This window comes from Elephas maximus, chromosome 12 (genome assembly GCF_024166365.1).
Source record: "Elephas maximus indicus isolate mEleMax1 chromosome 12, mEleMax1 primary haplotype, whole genome shotgun sequence".
Lineage (NCBI taxonomy): Eukaryota > Metazoa > Chordata > Mammalia > Proboscidea > Elephantidae > Elephas > Elephas maximus.
In genome coordinates, this window is record NC_064830.1 from 46,534,556 (window position 1) to 46,556,150 (window position 21,595).

At 40.6% G+C, this 21,595-nt stretch overlaps 2 protein-coding genes across 9 annotated transcripts in view; one reads left to right on the forward strand and one right to left on the reverse strand.

Moving 5' to 3' along the window:
• The window catches only part of RBKS (ribokinase), a 158,823-nt gene extending 158,112 nt beyond the window's left edge, over positions 1-711 (reverse strand). For 2 of the 7 annotated variants that reach the window (XM_049904731.1, XM_049904730.1), the window contains exon 1: positions 307-711. In XM_049904731.1, the coding sequence (XP_049760688.1) occupies positions 307-395 (89 nt within the window). In that variant the 5' untranslated portion in view covers positions 396-711. The remainder of the gene's footprint in view (positions 1-306) is intronic. The other 5 variants (XM_049904733.1, XM_049904729.1, XM_049904735.1 and 2 more) reach the window with 5 other exon arrangements.
• Positions 712-768: 57 nt separating this feature from the next.
• Positions 769-21,595, forward strand: part of BABAM2 (BRISC and BRCA1 A complex member 2) — a 685,697-nt gene continuing 664,870 nt past the window's right edge. For both annotated transcript variants that reach the window (XM_049904727.1, XM_049904724.1), the window contains exons 1-2: positions 769-889; positions 4,457-4,608. In XM_049904727.1, coding sequence (XP_049760684.1) covers positions 4,481-4,608 — 128 coding nt within the window. In that variant the 5' untranslated portion in view covers positions 769-889; positions 4,457-4,480. The remainder of the gene's footprint in view (positions 890-4,456; positions 4,609-21,595) is intronic.

Sequence of the window (21,595 nt, forward strand, 5' to 3'; positions counted from 1 at the left end):
AGGACCGGGCAGTGTTTCGTTCTGTTGTAAGTAGCGGTTCGCTATGAGCCGGAACCGACTCTCAGTGGCACCTAACAGCAACATAGTAATAATAAACCCTGGCCTCTATGTTCCCTCACCGGACGATTACCGTACAAATTCAAATTCAGCCTCTTCCACCACAGGAAGGCAGGCTGAAGGCTGTAATTTAACACCAAAAACGAACATTCTCCATCCCTAAAGATCCAGTGCCAAGGTAGCGACAAGAGCACAGTCCGCACATTTCCCCGAGCCGCGGCACACTCTGTGTACTGGCCCCGGACTAACCTCACCAAGTCGGTCATGCAGGAGCCCACCGCTACCACCGCCGCGACCTCCTCCTGCCACTGCCTCCCGGGTTCCCCACACTCGGCCATCGCAAGCAGGAGTGCTCGCCAACGTGGACTCTGACCTTTGCCCTCTGCCCGACCCCGTAACCTCAGATGCCTCTCCTGCCCTCTATAACGACACGGGCCTTTTAGACGCCAACACAGGGCGCCCACCTGAATGCCAGAAATATCCCTTCCATGAACTGCCCCTGTTCTTCCAGGAACTGTCTCCTTTCACCGCCTCACTTTAGAAAGCCCGGTTTATATTTCTAAACTCCGCGTTCCTCGTCAGCCACGACGTAGGCGCTGAGAAAAGAACTTTCAGGCGCTGCGGGGACGCCTTTCCCTGCACGCGGCTTGGCGTGGCGCGGGGACGCGCACGTCGCCCAGCTCCTAGGCAGCAGAGGGGGCGGGGCGGGACGTCAGGGGGCGCGCACGCATCCGGCCCGCGGTGCGCGCGCAAGTCTGTGTGTGTGTCGGGGGCGCGCTCGGGTAACCTGTACCCCACGTAGTCGCCGGTTACCGATCGGACTAAGTTCCAGGTACCTGGACTGGGGCTGGTGCGGGGAGGTTGGATCCTGAGTCGCACAGGTGCCGCTGAGGACTGTGGTTTAAATATGGCCAGAGAGCTCGCCTCCTCTTCCTACAGAGAAGGCCCCCTTTCCAGAGATACTCCGCTTACCCCCCATCATGCTGGTCCCCTCAAGAACGAGCCCCCAAGGCCAGAGACTTCTTTCTCCCTATCTGGCCCTCCACCAGGCCCCTGTTTAGGCCCAGGCTCCTTCCAACTTCCCGTCTGATGAGGGGGATCATACAATTTGGAAGAAAGGGGAGTGTCCCCTTATAGACATGCTTTAGAGTGGGGTGGACATTATTTGGTCTTAACCGACCTATTTTTCTTGAACATTGCCCCGTGGAGAAATTACTTCCCCAGTGTAACCTCCCTGGTGCGCTGTATGACGTTGACGTGACGCAGGAGGACGCCACCCCTTTCCATTCCATGACGTCAGTGGGGGCACATGTTTCCGTGTTTGTCATCCTATCTTAATTACGAAAATTTGGACGGTGCTTTAGACGTCTTTGTATTCACCAGACTTCAAAAGCACCTTATGTGACTATCTTGGGGGCAACAGACCTCTAAAAATTGTGTTTCTGCATTTTCCTTGTGTAATACGTCAAAACCAGGAAATACAAATTGTACAGCTAACATTCAGGGAAGTCTGGTCGGGGTAAAGTTTTGCCTATCTGGGATTTATTGTAGTGCCACAATTTGTAAAAGTTAATACTGGCAGGTGATTCCTCGTTCATGTCCCCGGTTCACGGCACCAAAGGACCATGATCTTTGGCTACTCAGTGACCTCTGATTTTGGAGTCCGAATATTTTTTCCTCGCCCTTAGAGAAGTCACAACACCCCAGGATTGACGCAGATTTTAATACTGCATGACATGTTGCACTGTCAAAAACAGTATTATAGCTGTTATGCAAAAAAGACAGAAATTCATTTGCTCAGGTGTCATTCTAAAATCATGACAGTTGTTGAATTGGAATGCCTTGTTGGCACTTTTTATATAGTTGGGCTTCTGGAGCAGGTTTGTTCCGGTTAGCCTCTGACTAGTGAATCTCTCAGGCCAGCTTTAGCAGTAGTCTAGTTTGTTTCTGGTTGTGAAACAGCCATCAGTTTGAATTCTTGACTTTATGGCTGTTCAAATTTTACACAATGTATGCTTCAAAAAAAACAAAAAACAAAAAAAGAACAACAAAAAAACACCACCACCAAACAAATTCATCTTGAGGCTTTTCTCTTTGGTAATCAGAGTTATAACTAGTTGAGAGGAAGATGGGTGCAGTGGACTTTGAGAGAGATCTGGATTTGAATTCTGACCTTCTGCTTGCTAGAAGTGTGACCTTGAACAAGTTACTTAATCTAGCTGAGTTTTATTTATTTATTTATTTAATCTGTAAGATGGTTACAGTATTATTAACCAGGGAACAGGGTTGTGTCCGGGGAATGTAAATGAAATTACACATAGGAGGTGGGTGGTACTGTGCCTGATACTTAGAAGATGTTCTGAATGTGCTGGCTCTGTTTCTTTCTTTGTTTTGGTAGAAATGATGGTAAAGTAATAACAGGAATCATGGGAAAAAAATGTGGAAGAATCATTTTGTAATGTAATGGTATTCTTTTGCTTTTTTCTGAGGAGAATATTTCTGTGTTTTGCACATGATCTAGATGAGCACCCCTTCACAAACTGTGGCATCTGTGGATAAAAATAAAAGTGGAAATTTTGCAGAACAGAAAAAAATTTGGGCTCAAATGATTAACATTGTTCAAAGATAAATTATAAAGTTGTCCGTATTATCCAAGGGGCCCTGGTGGTACAGTGGTTAAGCGCTCAGCTAGTAACCAAAAAGTTTGCGTTTGGAAGCCATCAGCTGCTCTGAGGGAGAAAGATGTGGCAGCCTGCTGCCATAAAGATTACAGCCTTGGAACCAAATGGAGCAGTTCTACTCTGTCCTGTGTGGTCGCTGTGAGTTGGAATTGACTCGAAGGCACACAGCAACAGCAATCCATATTATCTGTAAAATGGGACTTATTCCTGTCCTAAAACTCAGGGTTTGTGAATCTTATCAACTACAATAATGTATACGGACGTTCTTTAAAAGTGGTAAAGTTTTATTAGAATGTACATGATTTTTATGATTGATAATACAGTGCACTAGGTTTTTATCTTACTTGGTTCTGACATATTGGGACGGTGGAGGAAGAAGGTCACTGGTTAAGTGGTCAGAAGAGGAGCCTGTGACTTGGGAACTAAAGTATTAAACGTTACCATCCCCAAAATACTCCTGAGCGTCATCAATATATAAGGTCAACATTTCATTCTTATTCTTTGAAAGATCACTGCAATCGTCTCCTTTGTTACTATCTGAAATGATAAAATAGGTTCCTGTTTTCAGCATTTATTTTAGCAAGGATCTGTAAATTGTCATGTGACATAATATATGGAAACTAGAACCAAAACAATTTACTTGTAACTTGCTGGAGATGAATTTCCTTTTGATGTGGGATTATCTTTCAGATTACGGAAGAAGATGATAATTTAAATTGACTTATTCACCTCTGTAAGTAGAGGCTTTCATGTTTCATTTAGAGACCTGTTAAGAGGAATTCACGTACTTCCTCCTCAGCCCCATGAGTTTCTAAGTAATTTAGATATGATTTATTGATTTTACTTTTGTCTTTTCAAGTGCAAGAATTTAAGTGCCTTAAAGTCAAAGACTAAAGAGCCACGTTTGCCTGTGTTTCTTCATAATATCTGGATAGGTGTATGTTTTCATGATTTAATTGTTAAGTAGATTTTTGCTACATTTGTTCTTCATATGTGCTATACCCTACCAAAGTTTTTTGAGGGCATTTTATCTTCTTTCCAGATCTAAGCATTTCTCAAACTTCTGTTTATTTCTTTATGTTTACTGAGTGCTTAGTGTGTGCCATGTAGTTTTATTAAATAGTACGGATTCAAGACATACTCTCTGCAGGGGAGAGACCACAGAAGCAGGTAATTATAATTGTAATTATAATGAAGGGTCAGTTATTAAGAGAGGAATATCAGAAGCAAATAAATTCTAGTAAGTAATAATTGCAAGCACGTTATGCTTGTTCTAGTTTTATACAATAGAAGCAACCAAGTTCTTACTCCTTGTGGAGACACAGAGGGAGGGATTCCTGACCCCGCAGTATGTGTGTTTTTGTGTTAGGGGGAGAAGATTGTTAACCTCAACTAAAGTAGACCCTGCCAGTTGTAAGACAGAAGAGGATAGCTTTAAGTGTGGCAGTGTAGAAACTGGACTTGGAAAGGAGTGGGAATTGTATTTGAAGGGTTTCTTTTGTTCCTGAAAAGCGCTGGTGTAGTCTGTGACCTAAGCAGCTCAGCATCAGGGAAATGGTTTCTTCTGTAGGATCACTGGAAGAGACTTCTTCAAAAGCAGGAAATGAAGTATTTATTCATGCAAGGCAAACTTCTGTGTGCTGTGCCGATTTTCAGGAAGCTTGTTCCATCTGGATCCTTTGGATACTCTGATCACCATTCTTTGCTTCTACTTTCAGTGGCGGTTTGCAAGTCAAGTTAAAATGTCCCCAGAAGTGGCCTTGAACCGAATTTCTCCAATGCTCTCCCCGTTCATATCTAGCGTGGTCCGGAATGGCAAAGTGGGACTGGATGCTACAAACTGTTTGAGGATAACTGACTTGAAATCTGGGTATGTACCAGAACTGATTCAACATCTACCTAATAATAAACCTTTCGCATTAGACTCATAACAATGGAACACAACAGAAATTCATTAAGTCATGATCTCATTACTTGTTGGTTCAATTAGTTTTGTCCAGTTCTTGGCATTTTATATTCCAAGTTATTTTATTTGTGTTGTAGACCACTGCTATGACCCAAATGTTGGTGTCCTTTTTCTGGCAGTCTTCTTGTTAAAAGCGTGCTATGTGGTTTCTAACACGTGGGTTTTTCATTCATTTCCTTGTTTTCTTGTTATGGCTGCTGTAGTCCAGCATACATTGTAAGAATTGATTTTGAGATTCTGAATCACTGATAAACTCTCCTCATATGAAAATTATAATGATATTGTTGTTAGTTGCCATCAAGTTGATTCTGACCCATGGTGGCCCCATGACTCCATAGGGTTTTCAAGGCTGTGATGTTTTGGAAGCAGATTGCCAGACCTGTCTTTCAAGGTGCCTTTGAGTGAGTTTGAATTACCAACCTTTCGGCTAGTAGTTGAGCGCTAAACCATTTGTGCCACCCAGGAACTCCTGAAAATTATAATAGGTAGCCATAACGTCATTCCTCACAGTGTAGTTAAAACAGCAAGATCTCAAGCCTAGAAATGTATTTTAAAATAAGCTTTTTTTTTTGGAAATAATTTTAGACTTACAGAAAACTCACTGCCGTTGAGTCAATTCTGACTCATAGCAACCTGGTAGAACACAGTAGAATTGCCCTATAAGGTTTCCAAGGCTGTAAATCTTTACAGAAGCAGACTGCCCCATCTTTCTCCCACGGAGTGGCTGATGGGTTTGAACCACCAACCTGTCATTTAATAGCTGAATGCTTTAACATTTGCACCATCAGGATTACAAAAATACTACAGGAATTTAACATTATTACAGTATTGTTAATTGATCTGTAGACTTTATTTGAATTTTGCCAGTTTTCCACTAATGCCCTTTTTCTGATCCAGGATCCAATATAGAATTGTTATTTGCAGTTGAGTTGATTCTGACTCATAGCGACCCTATGTAACAAAGTGGAACTGCCCCATAGGGTTTCCTAGGCTGTAATCTTTATGGTAGCAGATTGTCAGGTCTTTTGTCCCTTGGAGTGGCTGGGTGTGTTTGAACCACCAACCTTTTCGTTTGCAGTGGTCTGTCACTTTTGGCATTTCCCTTTTAGATCAGCAGCACTCATGGTTGTGAGACCTGAGATCCCCATTTATAATTTATGTTAACACAGGGGGTATGCCCCATAGGACACAATATACAAAAAAAAAAAAAAAAAAAATATACAAGGAAGGTATAAAATCAGAAGACTGATTTTTAGAGGTTATGAGAACTAGTCTCATTACTGTATATAGCCACTTCTCCCTCAAGAAATAAGGCCTAAGTATCTATATTCTAGATCTGGCTCATAGAAGGAATGGATGGCAAGAATTTATTGAAAACTAGATTTTTTTTCCCTGTAGCAATTTATTTTTATTTCTCTTATGGCACCCAGATCCTTCTGCCTTATTTAAGATTATGTATGTTTCTAAACTTCATTGCTAGGTCATTGGTCTCTTGAGGACAGGTTCTTGTTTATTTTTGTGCCTCCTTAAGATCTATGCAATGTGCTGTATATTCACAAGTTCTTAGTGAAGACTGGAGAAGAGTGCAGACCAGACACTGTTTTAATGGCATTGTCAACAGGCATTTATTATTCACAGAATAAATAGGACAGGAATGAGAACAGCACATATCCTCATTGGCCAAGGTTCCCTGAGTTAGGCTACCATTCTGAGGTAATGTTAGAATGCATCCAAGCATGCCCTATTTTGTGCCTTGGGAGGAAAACATCAAAGTCCCTCTTTCCTGTGATTAAATACTACCGGGTCATGTCTATGTATCAAATAGCATGTACAGAGAACGGTAGGGGGAAGGGGTAATAATGGGTTATTAAAAGTGGAAGACCTCTGTGGGCAGTGGATATCATTTATTGCCCCTTTATAGGGTGGGTGACCATCTCTTGATAGCTATTCTAGATTTTACTGGCGTCAGGAACAGTTCTTCCTCCTTCACCCCACTGAGGTGGTTCTGGGTTTCTTCAGAGGGCGGTCATCTCTCCCTAAGGCACATACTTTACCATGTGTCCATTAGTAGCTGTTACGTCCATTAGCAGCTAGGGAGACTGTGAGGAGGCAATTATAATATAGCATACCAGTGTACCCAGCAGTCTAGTATGGTACTTTTCATATACCATGTGGTAAGTTGAGACTGAATGAATGAATGAGTTAGATTGTTTTTCCTAGAGAGGTTGCTTGGCCTAGAGCTCAGAGTAGCTTAAACTTGTTGCTTGGGAAGAATGTAATTTGGCCTGATAGTTTATTGCTTAAATCCAGTTACCCGTAATCCTTTTTAATGACATTCCCTGATAAATAAATTGATATTTTAAAAATTACAATGAAGTGTACTGCAGCACTGGGTTTGCTCCTCTAGGTAGAATGTGTATTGAGTTCTAGAGGTGAAGATTTAATAGTTTTTAGGCAATTATTATATGAGCCAGAAACCCTGGTGGTGTAGTCATTAAGGGCTATGGCTGCTAACTAAAAGGTCAGCAGTTCGAATCCACCAGGCGCTCCTTGGAAACCATATGGGGCAGTTCTACTCTAGTAGGGTTGCTATGAGTTGGAATCAACTTGATGGCAATGATTATAGGCATGGGTATTATATGAGCCTACTGAATGTTTATTAGCATCTCTGCTCTGAGTGAATTTGATCATAAGCATGTGTTATTTGTAAGATGCCACATTTTGCTGTTTTTTAGTGACTTTTTTAATCTTGAAGGTGTCTAAGTATCTGCTTAGAATTTTAGAAGTTTGGAATGATGCCTGGCAAATATAACAGGGAGGAAAGCAGAGAGGTCTCAGTGCAACCTGTGGGAGCTGAGCCTTAATAACTTTTTCAGCATATAGCAGTGATTTAGCTGTAGATGGCTGTGTTTGGGCATCTCCTGTGACATCTCATCCACCTACAACTACTTGTGGCATTTTTTGTCCATGTTCTGAATTTCGTTATTTAGTTAAAAATAGATACTCAGTGTAAGTGCTTGGTTACCAAATAGAGTAATTTTAAAAGGTAAGTATTGGAAGCTTTGAAGACTGATCTGTTTTGGCTGCATTGGTTTCTCAATCTGGCAGTTCGAACCTTTCTTTATTAGCCTTGTGTCTGGAGGGAAGCTGCTGCCCTGGAAAGAAATAGTTTAATTCTGAAGATGGGCAATTTTTAAGAATTTAGTATCTGGTTGTTCACTTTGCTTTTCCATTTCACTGTTTTCCTTCGTACCCTTTCCTGATCTCATCCCAGTTCTCTTGTGCATGTCTTTATAGTTTATGTATTAACTATACATAAGTGGAAGGAGCCCTGGTGGCACAATGATTAAGCGCTCAGCTGCTAACTGAAAGGTTGACGTTCCAACCCACCCAGCGGCTCCACAGGAAAAAGATCTGGCCGTCTGCTTCCGTAAAGATTACAGCCAAGAAAACCCTATGGGGCAGTTCTTCTCTGTCACATGGGGCCACTATGAGTCGGAATCAACTCTGTGGCACCCAGCAACATGCATAAAAGTGGAGTACTTGGGTGGTACAAATGGTTAATGCACTTGGCTGCTAACAAAAAGATTGGCAGTTCAAGTCTACCCAGAGGCACCTCAGAAGAAAGGTCTGGAGAAAGAGAGGCCTATGGAACACAGTTCTACTCTGGCACACACGGGGTTACCATGAATTGGAGTCGGCTCCATGGCAATTGTTTTTTCAGATAGTATATAGTATTATTTTACATGTTTAAAAAGTTTATAAAAATAGTATCATTACTGTATGTATTCTACAGCTTGCTTTTTTTCTCAGCATTAAGTTCATGAGATTTATCTGTGTTGATACTTAGAGTTCTAGTTCATTTATTTGCACAGCTATATCTTATTTCATTGTGTAAATATGCCCTCGGTTTTGAATTCATTCCCCTGCTTATAGGCTTTCTAAAAATAGTTTTATTGAGATATAATGTATATTATGCAATTCACCCAGTTAAAGTATACAATCTGATGGTTTTTAGTATGTATGCAGTATGTACAACAATAACTGCAGTTAATTTTAGAATATTTTTCTCATCTCAAATGAAGCCCCATACCATTTGGCTATTACTGCCACTAGTTCTCTGTCTCCTTCCACCCTGTCTCCCAGCCCCCAGCTCTAGGAAAATTACTTTCTGTCTTTATTGAATTCTATAGATTTCCCTATTCTGGACCTTCATATGACTGGAATCATATAATATCTGGATTTCTGTGAACTGGCTTCTTTCACTTAGCATAATGTTTTCACGTTCCTATCACATTGTAGCATGTATCAGTACTTCTTTATTTTTCATGGCTAAATAATATTCCATTGTATGGGTATACCACATTTTGTTTATCTGTTTTTCCATTGATGGACATTTGGGTTGTTTTCATTCACCTTTGAGCTATTATGAATAATGTTGCTATAATCATTTGTGTACAGGTTTTTATGTGGACATATTTTCATTTCTCTTGAATATATATCTAAGAGTGAAATTGCCGGGTCATATGATAACTCTGTGTTTAAAATTTTGAGGAACTGCCGGTCTGTTTTCCAAAGCAGCTGTACCGTTTTACATTCCCACCATCAGTGTATGAGGGCTGGATTTCTCACATCCTTGCCAACAGTTGTTGTTATCTGACTTTTTATCTCTAGCCATGCTGCTGTTGTTGTTGTTAGGTGCCGTGGAGTCAGTTCCGACTCATAGCAACCCTATGTATGATAGAATGACACACGGTCTGGTCCTGCGCCATCCTCACAGTCATTTTATCCTTGAGCCCATTGTTGCAGCCACTGTGTCAGTTCATCTCATTGAGGGTCTTCCTCTTTTTCACTGACCCTCTGCTTTATCAAGCATGATGTCCTTCTCCAGGGATTGGTCCCTCCTGATACCATGTCCAGAGTACATGAGAGGAAGTCTCACTATCCTTGCTTCTAAGGAGCATTCTGGTTGTACTTCTTCCAAGACAGATTAGTTCATTCTTCTGGCAGTCCATGGTATAGTCAATATTTTTTGTCAAAACCATAATTCAAAGACATTAATTCTTCTTTGGTCTTCCTTATTTATTGTCCTGCTTTTGCATGCATATGAAGTGATTGAAAATATCATGGTTGGGTTAGGAACATTTTAGTCCTCAATGTGACTTCTTTGCTTCTCAACACTTTAAAGAGGCCTTTTGTGGCAGATGTGCCCAATGCAATACGTCATTTGATTTCTTGACTACTACGGCTGCTAACCAAAGGGTCAACAGTTCGAATCTGCCAGGCGCTCCTTGGAAACTCTATGGGGTGGTTCTACTCTGTCCTGTAGGGTTGCTATGAGTCAGAATTGACTCAACAGCACTGGGTTTGATTTTGCTTCAGTTTCAATGGGCATTTATTATAGACCCAGTAAATTGAAATCCTTGACTGACAACTTCAATATTTTCTCCATTCATCAAGATGTGTATAACAATACAGTTGATTTTTGTATATTGATCTTGTATCTACAAACTTGTTGAACTCACTTATTAGTTCTAATATCTTTTAGTGGATTCCTTAGGATTTTCTATATATGAGATTATGTCATCTACGAATAGAGATAGTTTTACTTTTCTTTTCCAACCTGTATGCCTTTTATTTCTTTTTACTTTGGACATGTTATCAGCAGGGATCAGTCCCTGGAGAAGGACATCATGCTAGATAAAGTAGAGGGATCAGTGAAAAACAGGAAGACCCTCAACAAGATGGATTGACACGGTGGCTACAGCAATGGGCTCAAGCATAACAACGATTGTGAGAATGGCGCAGGACCAGGCAGTGTTTTGTTCTTTGTACATAGGATCGCTGTGAGTCGGAAACGACTTGATGGCACCTAACAACAACAACAATTGCCCAGATGCAACCCCCACTATAATGTTAAATAGAAATGGAGAGAGTGGAAATTTTTGTCTTGTTCTTGATCTTCAGGGAAAAGCATCCAGCCCTTCTTCACTCGGTTTTTTAAAGACGGTCTTTGTCAGGTTGAACTCTCTGCCTAGTTTGGCAAGTGTTTTATCATTAAAGGGTATTGAATTTTGTTAAATACTTTTTCTATGTCTATTGAGATAATCATGTGATTTTTTGTTTTTTTAATGTATTAATAGATTTTGGGATGTTAAGCTAATCTTAGATTTCTGAAATAAATTCTGTTTGGTCATGGCGTATATGTTGCTGGATTTGGTTTGTTAGTTTTTGTTAAGGATTTTTACATCCATATTCATAAGAGTAGTTTTCTTTTCCTGAGATGTCTTTGTCTGTTTCTTGTTCAGGTAATACTGGCCTTATAAGACGTGTTCGGAAGTATTCTCTTCTGTTTTTTGGAAGAGTTTGTGAAGAAATGGTATTAAGCTTTCTTTTAATGTTTGGTAGAATTCAGTGTTCAAGCCACCTGGGCCTGGTTTTCTTTTTTTTTGTGGGTAGTTTTTTTAATTCGTAATTTATTCTTTTTCCTTGTTGTAGGCATACTCAAATTGTTTATTTCCTCTTGAGTTTGTTTTGATAGTTTGTGTTTTTGTAGAAATTTGCCCATTTCTTTTTTTTCTTTTAATTGTCCTTTAGATGAAGGTTTACAGAACAAACTGGTTTCTCATTAGTTAGTACACATATTGTTTTATGACATTGGTTAACAACCCCACGACATGTCAGCACTCTCCCTTCTCAACCTTGGGCTCCCTATTACCAGCTTTCCTGGCCCCTCCTGCCTTTTAGTCCTTGCCCCAGTGCTGGTATGCCCTTTTAGCCTCATTTTGTTGTATGAGCCTGTCCAATCTTTGGCCGAAGGGTGAACCTCAGGAGTGACTTCATTTCTGACCTGAAAGGGTGTCAAGGACCCATACTCTCAGGGTTTCTCCAGTCTCTGTCAGGCCAGCAAGTTTGGTCTTTCTTTTTGAGCTAGAATTTTGTTCTACAATTTTCTCCAGCTCTGTCTGGTCCTCTCTATTGTGATCCCTGTCGGAGCAGTCAGTGATGGTACCTGGGAACCATCTAGTTGTACTAGACTCACTCCAGTGGAGACTGTGGTAGGTGTGGTCCGTTAGTCCTTTGGACTAATCTTTCCCTTGTATCTTTAGTTTTCTTCATTCTTCCTTGCTCCTGAAGGGGTGAGACCAGTGGAATATCCTAGATGGCCGCTCACAGTCTTTGAAGACCCCAGATGCTACTCACCAAAGGTAGAACATTTTCTTTATAAACTCTGTTATGCCAGTTGAGATAGATATTCCCCGAGACCATGGTCCACGGCCTTCAGCCCAGCAATTTGGTCCCTCAGGGAGTTTGGATGTGTCTATGGAGCTTTCATGACCTTGCCTTGTACAAGTTGTGCTGGCTTCTCTGGTATCGTGTACTGTCTTACCCTTCACCACAGTTACCACTTATCTATTTAATCGTTTTCCATCTCCAACCCTCCCCTCCTGGTAACCATCAAAGATTGTTTCTTTTTTTTTTTTGATAATTTTTATTGTGCTTTAAGTGAAAGTTTATAAATCAAGTCAGTCTCTCACACAAAAACCCATATACACCTTGCTACACACTCCCAATTATTCTCCCCCTAGTGAGACAGCCCACTCCCTCCCTCCACTCTATGTTTTTGTGTCCATTTCACCAGCTTCTAAGCCCCTCCACCCTCTCATTTCCCCTCCAGGCAGGAGATGCCAACATGGTCTCAAGTGTCCACCTGATCCAAGAAGCTCACTCCTCCCCAGCATCCCTCTCCAACCCATTGTCCAGTCCAATCCATGTCTGAAGAGTTGGCTTCATGAATGGTTCCTGTCCTGAGCCAACAGAAGGTCTGGGGGCCATGACCACCGGGGTCCTTCTAGTCTCAGTCAGACCATTAAGTCTGGTCTTACGAGACTTTGGACTCTGCATCCCACTGCTCTCCTGCTCCTTCAGGGGTTGTCTGTTGTGTTCTCTGTCAGGGCAGTCATCGGTTGTAGCTGGGCACCTTCTAGTTCTTCTGGTCTCAGGCTGATGTAGCCTCTGGTTCGTGTGGCCCTTTCTATCTCTTGGGCTCAGAATCGCCTTGTGTCCTTGGTGTTCTTCATTCTCCTTTGATCCAGGTGGATTGAGACCAATTGATGCATCTTAGATGGCTGCTTGCTAGCATTTAAGACCCCAGATGCCACTGTCCAAAGTGGAATGCAGAATGTTTTCTTAATAGATTTTATTATGCCGATTGACTTAGATGTCCCCTGAAACCATGGACCCCAGACCGCTGCCCCTGCTACGCTGGCCTTTGAAGCATTCAGTTTATTCAGGAAACTGCTTTGCTTTTGGTTTAGTCCAATTGTGCTGACTTCCCCTGTGTTGTGTGCTGTCTTTCCCTCGACCTACAGTAGTTCTTATCTACTATCTAATTAGTGAATGCCCCTCTCCCACTCTGCCTCCCTCCCCCCTATAACCACAAAAGAATGTTTTCTTCTCAGTTTAAACTATTTCTCAAGTTCTTTTAATAGTGGTCTTATGCAATATTTGTCCTTTTGCAACTGACTAATTTCACTCAGCATAATGCCTTCCAGGTTCCTCCATGTTATGAAATGTTTCACAGATTCCTCACTTTATCAATGTGTAGTATTCCATTGTGTGAATATACCATAATTTATTTATCCATTCATCTGTTGATGGGCACCTTGGTTGCTTCCATCTTTTTGCTAATGTAAACAGTGCTGCAATAAACATGGGTGTGCATATATCTGTTCATGTAAAGGCTCTTATATCTCTAGGACATATTCCGAGGAGTGGGATTGCTGGATTGTATGGTAGTTCTAGTTCTACCTTTTTAAGGAAGCACCAAATCGTTTTCCAAAGTGGTTGTACCGTTTGACATTCCCACCAGTAGTGTATAAGTGTTCCAATATCTCCACAGCCTCTCCAAGAATTATTATTATGTGTTTTTTGGATTAATGCCAGCCTTGTTGGAGTGAGATGAAATCTCATTATAGTTTTGATCTGCATTTCTCTAATGGCTAATGATTGTGAACATTTCCTCATATATCTGTTAGCTACCTGAATGTCTTGTTTAGTGAAGTGTCTATTCATGTCTTTTGCCCATTTTTTAATTGGGTTATTTGTCTTTTTGCAGTATCATGTAGATTTTAGAGATGAGGCACTCATCAGAAATGTCATAACTAAAAAGTAGGTAGTCTTTTTACTCTTTTGGTGAAGTCTTTGGATGAGCATAAGTGTTTGATTTTTAGGAGCTCCCAGTTATCTAGTTTTTCTTCTACATTCTTTATAATGTTTTGTATACTGTTTATGCCATGTATTAGGGCTCCTAACATTGTCCCTATTTTTTCTTCCATGATCTTTATCGTTTTAGATTTTATATTTAGGTCTTCGATCCATTTTGAGTTAGTTTTTGTGCATGGAGTGAGGTATGGGTCTTGTTTCATTTTTTTGCAGATGGATATCCAGTTATGCCAGCACCGTTTGTTAAAAAGACTGTCTTTTCCCCATTTAACTGTTTTGGGGCCTTCGTCAAATATCAACTGTGCATATGTGGATGGATTTATGTCTGGATCCTCAATTCTGCTCCATTGGTCCATGTATGTGTTATTGTACCCGTACCAGGCTGTTTTGACTACTGTGGCGGTATAATAGGTTCTAAAATCAGGTAAAGTAAGGCCTCCCACTTTGTTCTTCTTTTTCAGTAATGCCTTATTTATCCGGGGCCTCTTTTCCTTCCATATGAAGTTGGTGATTTGTTTCTCCATCTCATTAAAGAATGTCTTTGGGATTTGGATCAGAATTGCATTAAATGTACAGATCGCTTTTGGTAGAATAGACAATTTTATAATGTTAAGTCTTCCTATCCGCGAGCAAGGTATGTTCTTCCACTTATGTAAGTCTCTTTCGGTTTCTTGCAGAAGTGTACTGTAGTTTTCTTTGTGTAGGTCTTTTACATCTCTGCTAAAATTTATTCCTAAGTATTTTATCTTCTTGGGGGCTAATGTAAATGGCATTGATTTGGTAATTTCCTCTTCGGTGTTCTTTTTGTTGGTGTAGAGGAATCCACCTGATTTTTGTATGTTTATCTTGTATCCCGGTACTCTGCTGAACTATTCTATTAGTTTCAGTAGTTTTCTTGAGGATTCCTTAGGGTTTTCTGTGTATAAGAGTCATGTCATCTGCAAATAGAGATACTTTTACTTCTTCCTTGCCAATCTGGATGCCCTTTTTTTCTTTATCTAGCATAATTGCTCTGGCTAGGACTTCCAGCACGATGTTGAGTAAGAGTGGTGGTAAAGGGCATCCTTGTCTGGTTCCCGAACTGAATGGAATGTTTTCAGGCTCTCCCCATTTAGGGTGATGTTGGCTGTTGGCTTTGTATAAATGCCCTTTATTATGTTGAGGAATTTTCCTTCTATTCCTATTTTGCTGAGAGTTTTTATCATGAATGATTGTGAACTTTGTCAAATGCCTTTTCTGCATCAATTGATAAAATCATGTGATTCTTGTCTTTAGTTTTATTTACGTGGTGGATTACATTGATTGTTTTCTAATGTTGAACCATCTCTGCATACCTGGTATGAATCCCACTTGGGCATGGTGAATTATTTTTTTGATATGTTGTTGAATTCTATTGGCTAGAATTTTGTTGAGGATTTTTGCATCTACATTCATGAGGGATATAGGTCTATAATTTTCTTTTCTTGTGGTGTCTTTACATCGTTTTGGTATCAGGGATATGCTGGCTTCATAGAATGAGTTTGGTAGTATTCCATCCTTTTCTATGTTCTGAAATACCTTTAGTAGCAGTGATTTTAATTCATCTCTGAAAGTTTAGTAAAACTCTGCAGTGAAGCCGTCCGGACCAGGGCTTTTTTTTGTTGGGAGTTTTTTGATTACCTTTTCAATCTCTTCTTTTGTTTTGGCCTATTTAGTTGTTCTACCTCTTTTTGTGTTAGTTTAGATAGGTAGTGTGCTTCTAGCAATTCATCCATTTCTTCTAGGTTTTCAAATTTGTTTGAGTATAGTTTTTCATAGTAATCAGATATGATTCTTTTAATTTCACTTGGGTCTGTTGTAATATCGCCCCTCTCATTTCCTATTCGGGTTATTTGGTTCCTTTCCTGTTTTTCTTTTGTCAGTTTGCCCAGTGCTTTATCAGTTTTGTTGATTTTTTTCAAAAAAATCAGCTTTTGGTCTTGTTAATTCTTTGAATTGTTTTTCTGTTTTCTATTTCATTTAGTTCAGCTCTAATTTTTATTATTTGTTTTCTTCTGGTGCCTGTGGGTTTCTTTTGTTGCTCTCTTTCTATTTGTTCAAGTTGTAGGGATAATTCTTTGATTTTCGTGCTTTCTTCTTTTTGGATGTGTGCATTTATTGATATAAATTGGCCTCTGAGCACTGCTTTTGCTGTGTCCAGAGGTTCTGATAGGAAGTGTTTTCGTTTTCATTGGATTCTCTGAATTTCTTTATTCCATCCTTAACGCCTTCCATATTCCAGTCTTTTTTGAGCAGGCTATTGTTCAGTTTCCGAGTGTTCGATTTCTTTTCCATGCTCTTTCTGTTATTAATTTCCACTTTTATGGCCTTATGGTCAGAGAAGATGCTTTGCAATATTTCAGTGTTTTGGATTCTGCTAAGGCTTGCTTTATGGCCTAATATGTGGTCTATTGTTGAGAATGTTCCATGTGCACTAGAAAAGAAAGTATAGTTGGTTGCTGTTGGGTGGAGTGTTCTGTATATGTCTACGAGGTTAAGTTGGTTGATTGTGGCATTTAGATCTTCCGTGTCTTTATTGAGCTTCTTTCTGGATGTCCTGTCCTTCACCGAAAGTGGTGTGTTGAAGTTTCCTACTATTATTGTGGAGCTGTCTATCTCACTTTTCAATGCTGACAGAGTTTGTTTTATGTATCTTGCAGCCCTGTCATTGGGTGCATAAATGTTTAATATGGTTATATCTTCTTGATGTATTGTCCATTTAATCATTATGTAGTGTCCTTCCTTATCCTTTCTGATGGATTTAACTTGAAAGTCTATTTTGTCAGAAATTAATATTGCCACTACTGCTCTTTTTTATTGTTGTTTGCTTGATATATTTTTTACATCCTTTGAGTTTTAGTTTGTTTGTGTCTCTATGTCTAAGGTGTGTCTCTTGTAGGCAGCATGTAGATGGATCTTGTTTTTTAATGCATTCTGCCACTCTCTGTCTCTGTATTGGTGCATTTAGTCCATTTACATTCAGGGTAATTATGGATAGGTATGAATTTAGTGTTGTCGTTTTGATGTCTTTTTTTGTGTGTTGACAGTTTCTTCTTCCCACTTGATTTTATGTGCTGAGTAGATTTTTCTTATATATTGTCCTTTTGTCATATTTGTTGTCGTTGATTTTGTTTCTGCTGAGTCTATATTTTTCCCTTGTATCTTATTTTGATGAGTAGTTTGTCTCCTTTGTGGTTACCTTATTATTTACCCCTATTTTTCTAAATTTAAAACTAACTTTTATTTCTTTGTATTGCTGTATCCTCTCTATATGGAAGGTGTATGATTACGTTTCTTAGGCCCTCTTTATTATTTTAATGTTGTCTTCTTCTATATAATAACATTGCTGTTACTCTGTTTTGAGCTTTTTTTTTTTTTAATAATCTTGCTTTGTTTTTTTTGGATTTCCCTGTCTGGGTTGACTTCTGGTTGCTCTGCCCAGTGTTCTAGTCTTGGGTTGATACCTGTTATTATTGATTTTCTAGCCAAAGAACTCCCTTTAGTATTTCTTGTAGTTTTGGTTTGGTTTTTACGAATTCCGTAAACTTGTGTTTATCTGGAAATGTCTTAATTTCACCATCATATTTAAGAGATTGTTATTGCTGGATATGTGATTCTTGGCAGGCAATTTTTTTCCTTCAATTTTTTAAATATGTGATCCCATTGTCTTCTTGCCTGCATGGTTTCTGCCGAGTCACACCAAAAAAAACCCAGAGCTTATTCTTATTTGCTCTGCTTCGTAGGTGACTTTTCATTTATCCCTCGCTGCTCTTATAATTCTCTCTTTATCTTTGATTTTGGCAAGTTTGATTATAATATGTCTTGGTGACTTTTTTTAACGTATACCTTATGTGGAGTTCAATGAGCATCTTGGATAGATATCTTCTCATCTTTCACAATATCAGGGAAGTTTTCTGCCGACAAATGTTCAACAATTTTCTCTGTATTTTCTGTTATCCGTCCCTGTTCTGGTACTCAGATCACTCGTAGGTCATTTCTTTTGATAGAGTCCCACATAATTCTTATGGTTTCTTCATTTTTTTAAATTCTTTTATCTGATATTTCTTCAAATATGTTAGTGCCAAGTGATTTATCTTCGAGTTCAGAAATCGTAGCTTCTTCTTGCTCAATTCTGCTCCTCTAACTTTCTATTGAGTTGTCTAATTCTGCAATTTTATTGTTAATCTTCTGAATTTCTGATTGCTGTCTGTCTATGGATTTTTCCAGCTTATTAAACTTTTCGTTATGTACCTGAAAATCTTTCTAATTTCTTCAGTTGCTTTATCTGTGTGTTCCTTGGCTTGTTCTGTGTATTGCCTCATTTCCTTCCTGATGTCTTGGAGGGTTCTTTATATTAAACTTTTGTATTCTGCGTCTGGTAATTCCAGGAATGCACTTTCATCTAGAAGACCCCTGGATTCTTTGTTTTGAGAGCCTGTTGAGGTGATCATGGCCTCTTTATGTGACTTGATATTGACTGTTGTCTCTGAGCCATCTATAAGTTATTATATTAGTTGATGCTTGTTTCCTGTGTCGTAGCTGCTTGCTTTGTTTTGTTTTGGTATACCCCTATGGGTTGCTTGGGAGAGCTAGCTTAATTATTTTCACCTTTGGAGTTCTGGTGTCCTGTCCCCAGCTGGCTAGAGTTGTTATCAGGTACATCAGTCTAGGAGTCCATTCAGTTTTCTTGTATGAATTCAGCTTAGCTTTCCAGGTAGCTGATCATAAATGTGTGGTATAGGCTCTGTCCTACAGTCTTAGGGGGCAGAGTTGATTGGCGTATATACCTGTATCTGATTGCAGCAGGGGGGTCATGCTCTGCACAAGACAGGGGTCTGAGAACTGACCCCCAAGTGTCTCTGAGGAAAATGGATCTCTGTTCCCTAGAGTGTGCTGGTGTGTGGGTTCTGCATAGGGACCATGGGCGCCCAAAATTTTTGGTTGTAATGACTGGGAGGTACCAGTTATCTTTGGACCCCTGTCACGGGTAGCTGGGTGACCTGAGTGGAGCTATCAGTCCTTAGGTCCCTGATGTGGGTAGGTGAGTACCTTGTTTAATAGGTAAAGCAATGTCAAATGTCAAACACCCACCTCTCCACCACACAGCTGAAATGGTTGGAATTTTCCAACAAGGGCCTATTCTCCCAAAAGAGGCCCACACAGGTCCATGCAGAAGGGATAGGTGCTCAGGGTCCACGGACATGAGCCGCTTCTTTCCTGAGCTCCCCTGGCTAATGGAGCTAGCAAATTATCTTTTCCCCCCAGTTGCAAATTTTTTCCTTCCCCAAGGCCAGGAGGATGGCTCTAGGTGCTCACCAGGGTCTATCTGAGGCCCAGGTATTCAGACGCTGAAGCTGGCTTGGGAGTGGGGGTGGGGCATGGTAAAATATACGCAAGTACTTAGCTATTGCCGAGAGTGCTGTTTTCCTCAGATTCCAGAAGTGTGACTAGGCTGTGTGGCTGGCTGCTTCTCCCTGAGGAAACTGCGGCCGAACGCTAGTACTAGCCCGCTGCCACAGCTGCCACCACCACCGCTCCAGGAATGGTGCCTGAGGGCTCCCCGCGATTCAGGTCCAGTAACTCCTCTCCACTTCTGAACTGTCTCTTCCTCCTCCTGCTCCTCAGTTCATTGTCTAAGCTTGCCTTTGATGCTCAGAGCTCCCAGCTTGTTACAGATATACTCGTTAACACTTGGTTTTTCGGGTCTTTGTTGTAGAGAGGGCTCGCTGGAAGCATTTGTATATTCCGCCATCTTGGCTCTGCCTATTGTTTCTTTTTTTTATTTTAAGTAAAAGTTCACAGACCCAGTTAGTCTCTTGTACAAAACCTTATATTCACCTTGCTATATACTCCTAGTTGCTCTCCCCCTAATGAGACAGTATTTTCCTTACCTCCACCCTGTGTTTCCGTGTTCATTCGGCCAGCTTCTGTCCCCCTCAGCCTTCACATCTCTCCTCCAGATAGGAGCTGCCCAGATAGTCTCATGTGTCTACTTGATCCAAGAAGCCCATTCGTCACCAGTATCATTTTCTGTCTTGTAGTCCAGTCCAATGCTTGTCTGGAGAGTTGGCTTCGGGAATGGTTCCTGTCTTGGGCTAACAGACGGCCTGGGGACCACGACCTCTGGGATTCCTCTGGTCTCAGTCAGACCATTAAGTCTGATCTTTTTACTAGAATTTGGGTCTGTATCCCACTGCTCTCCTGTTCTTTCAGGGATTCTTGTTTGTGCTCCCTGTCTTGGCAGTCATTGATTGTAGCTGGGCACCATCTAGTTCTTCTGGTCTCAGGCTGATGTAGTTTTTGATTTATGTGGCCCATTCTGACTCTTGAGCTCATATTTGCCTTGTGTCTTTGATATTCTTCTTTGTCCTTTGCTCCAGGTAGGTTGAGACCAGTTGTTGCATCTTAAATGGCCACTTGCTAGCCTTTAAGACCCCAGACGCCACTCTCCAAAACGGGATGCAGAATGTTTTCTTAATAGTTTGTATTATGCCATTTGACTCAGTTGTCCCCTGAAACCATGGTCCCCAAACCCTGGCCACTGCTACTCTGGCTTTTGAAGCATTTGTTTTATTCAGGAAACTTTCCTTTTGGTATAGTCCAGTTGTGTTGACTTCTCCTGTATTGTGTTTTGTCCATCCCGTCACCTAAATTAGTTCTTGTCTACTATCTAATTAGTGAGTCACCTAAATTAGTTCTTGTCTACTATCTAATTAGTGAGTCCTCCTCTCCCTCCCTCTCTCCCTCCCCCCTCTCATAACCATCAAAGAATATTTTCTTCTCTGTTTAGATTATTTCTTGACTTCTTATAATAGTGGTCTCAAACAATATTTATCCTTTTGCATCTGACTAATTTCCCTCAGCATAATGCCTTCCAAGTTCCTCCATGTTATGAAATGTTTCACAGATTGATCATTGTTCATTATCAATGCATAGTGCTCCACTGTGTGAGTATACCATAATTTATCCATTCATCCGTTGATGGGCACTTTGCTTGCTTCCATCTTTTTGCTGTTGTAAACAGTGCTGCAGTGAACATGGGTGTGCATATATCTGTTTGTGTGATGGCTCTCCCCTAGGATATATTCCAAGGAGTGAGATTGCTGGATCATACAGTAGTTCTATTTCTAGCTTTTTGAGGAAGTGCCAAATCGATTTCCAAAGTGGTTGTACCATTTTACATTCCTATCAGCAGTGTATAAGTGTTCCAGTCTCTCCACAACCTCTGCAACATTGATTATTCTGTTTTTTGGATTAATGCCAGCCTTGTTGGAGTGAGATGGAATCTAATTGTAGTTTTTTTTTTTTTTAATAACTTTTATTAAGCTTCAAGTGAACGTTTACAAATCCAATCAGTCTGTCACATATAAGTTTACATACATCTCACTCCCTACTCCCACTTACTCTCCCCCTCTTGAGTCAGCCCTTTCAGTCTCTCCTTTCTTGACAATTTTGCCGGCTTCCCTCTCTCTCTATCCTCCCATCCCCCCTCCAGACAAGAGTTGCCAACACAATCTCAAGTGTCCACCTGATATAATTAGCTCACTCTTCATCAGCGTCTCTCTCCCACCCACTGACCAGTCCCTTTCATTTCTGATGAGTTGTCTTCGGGGATGGTTCCTGTCCTGTGTCAACTGAAGGTCTGGGG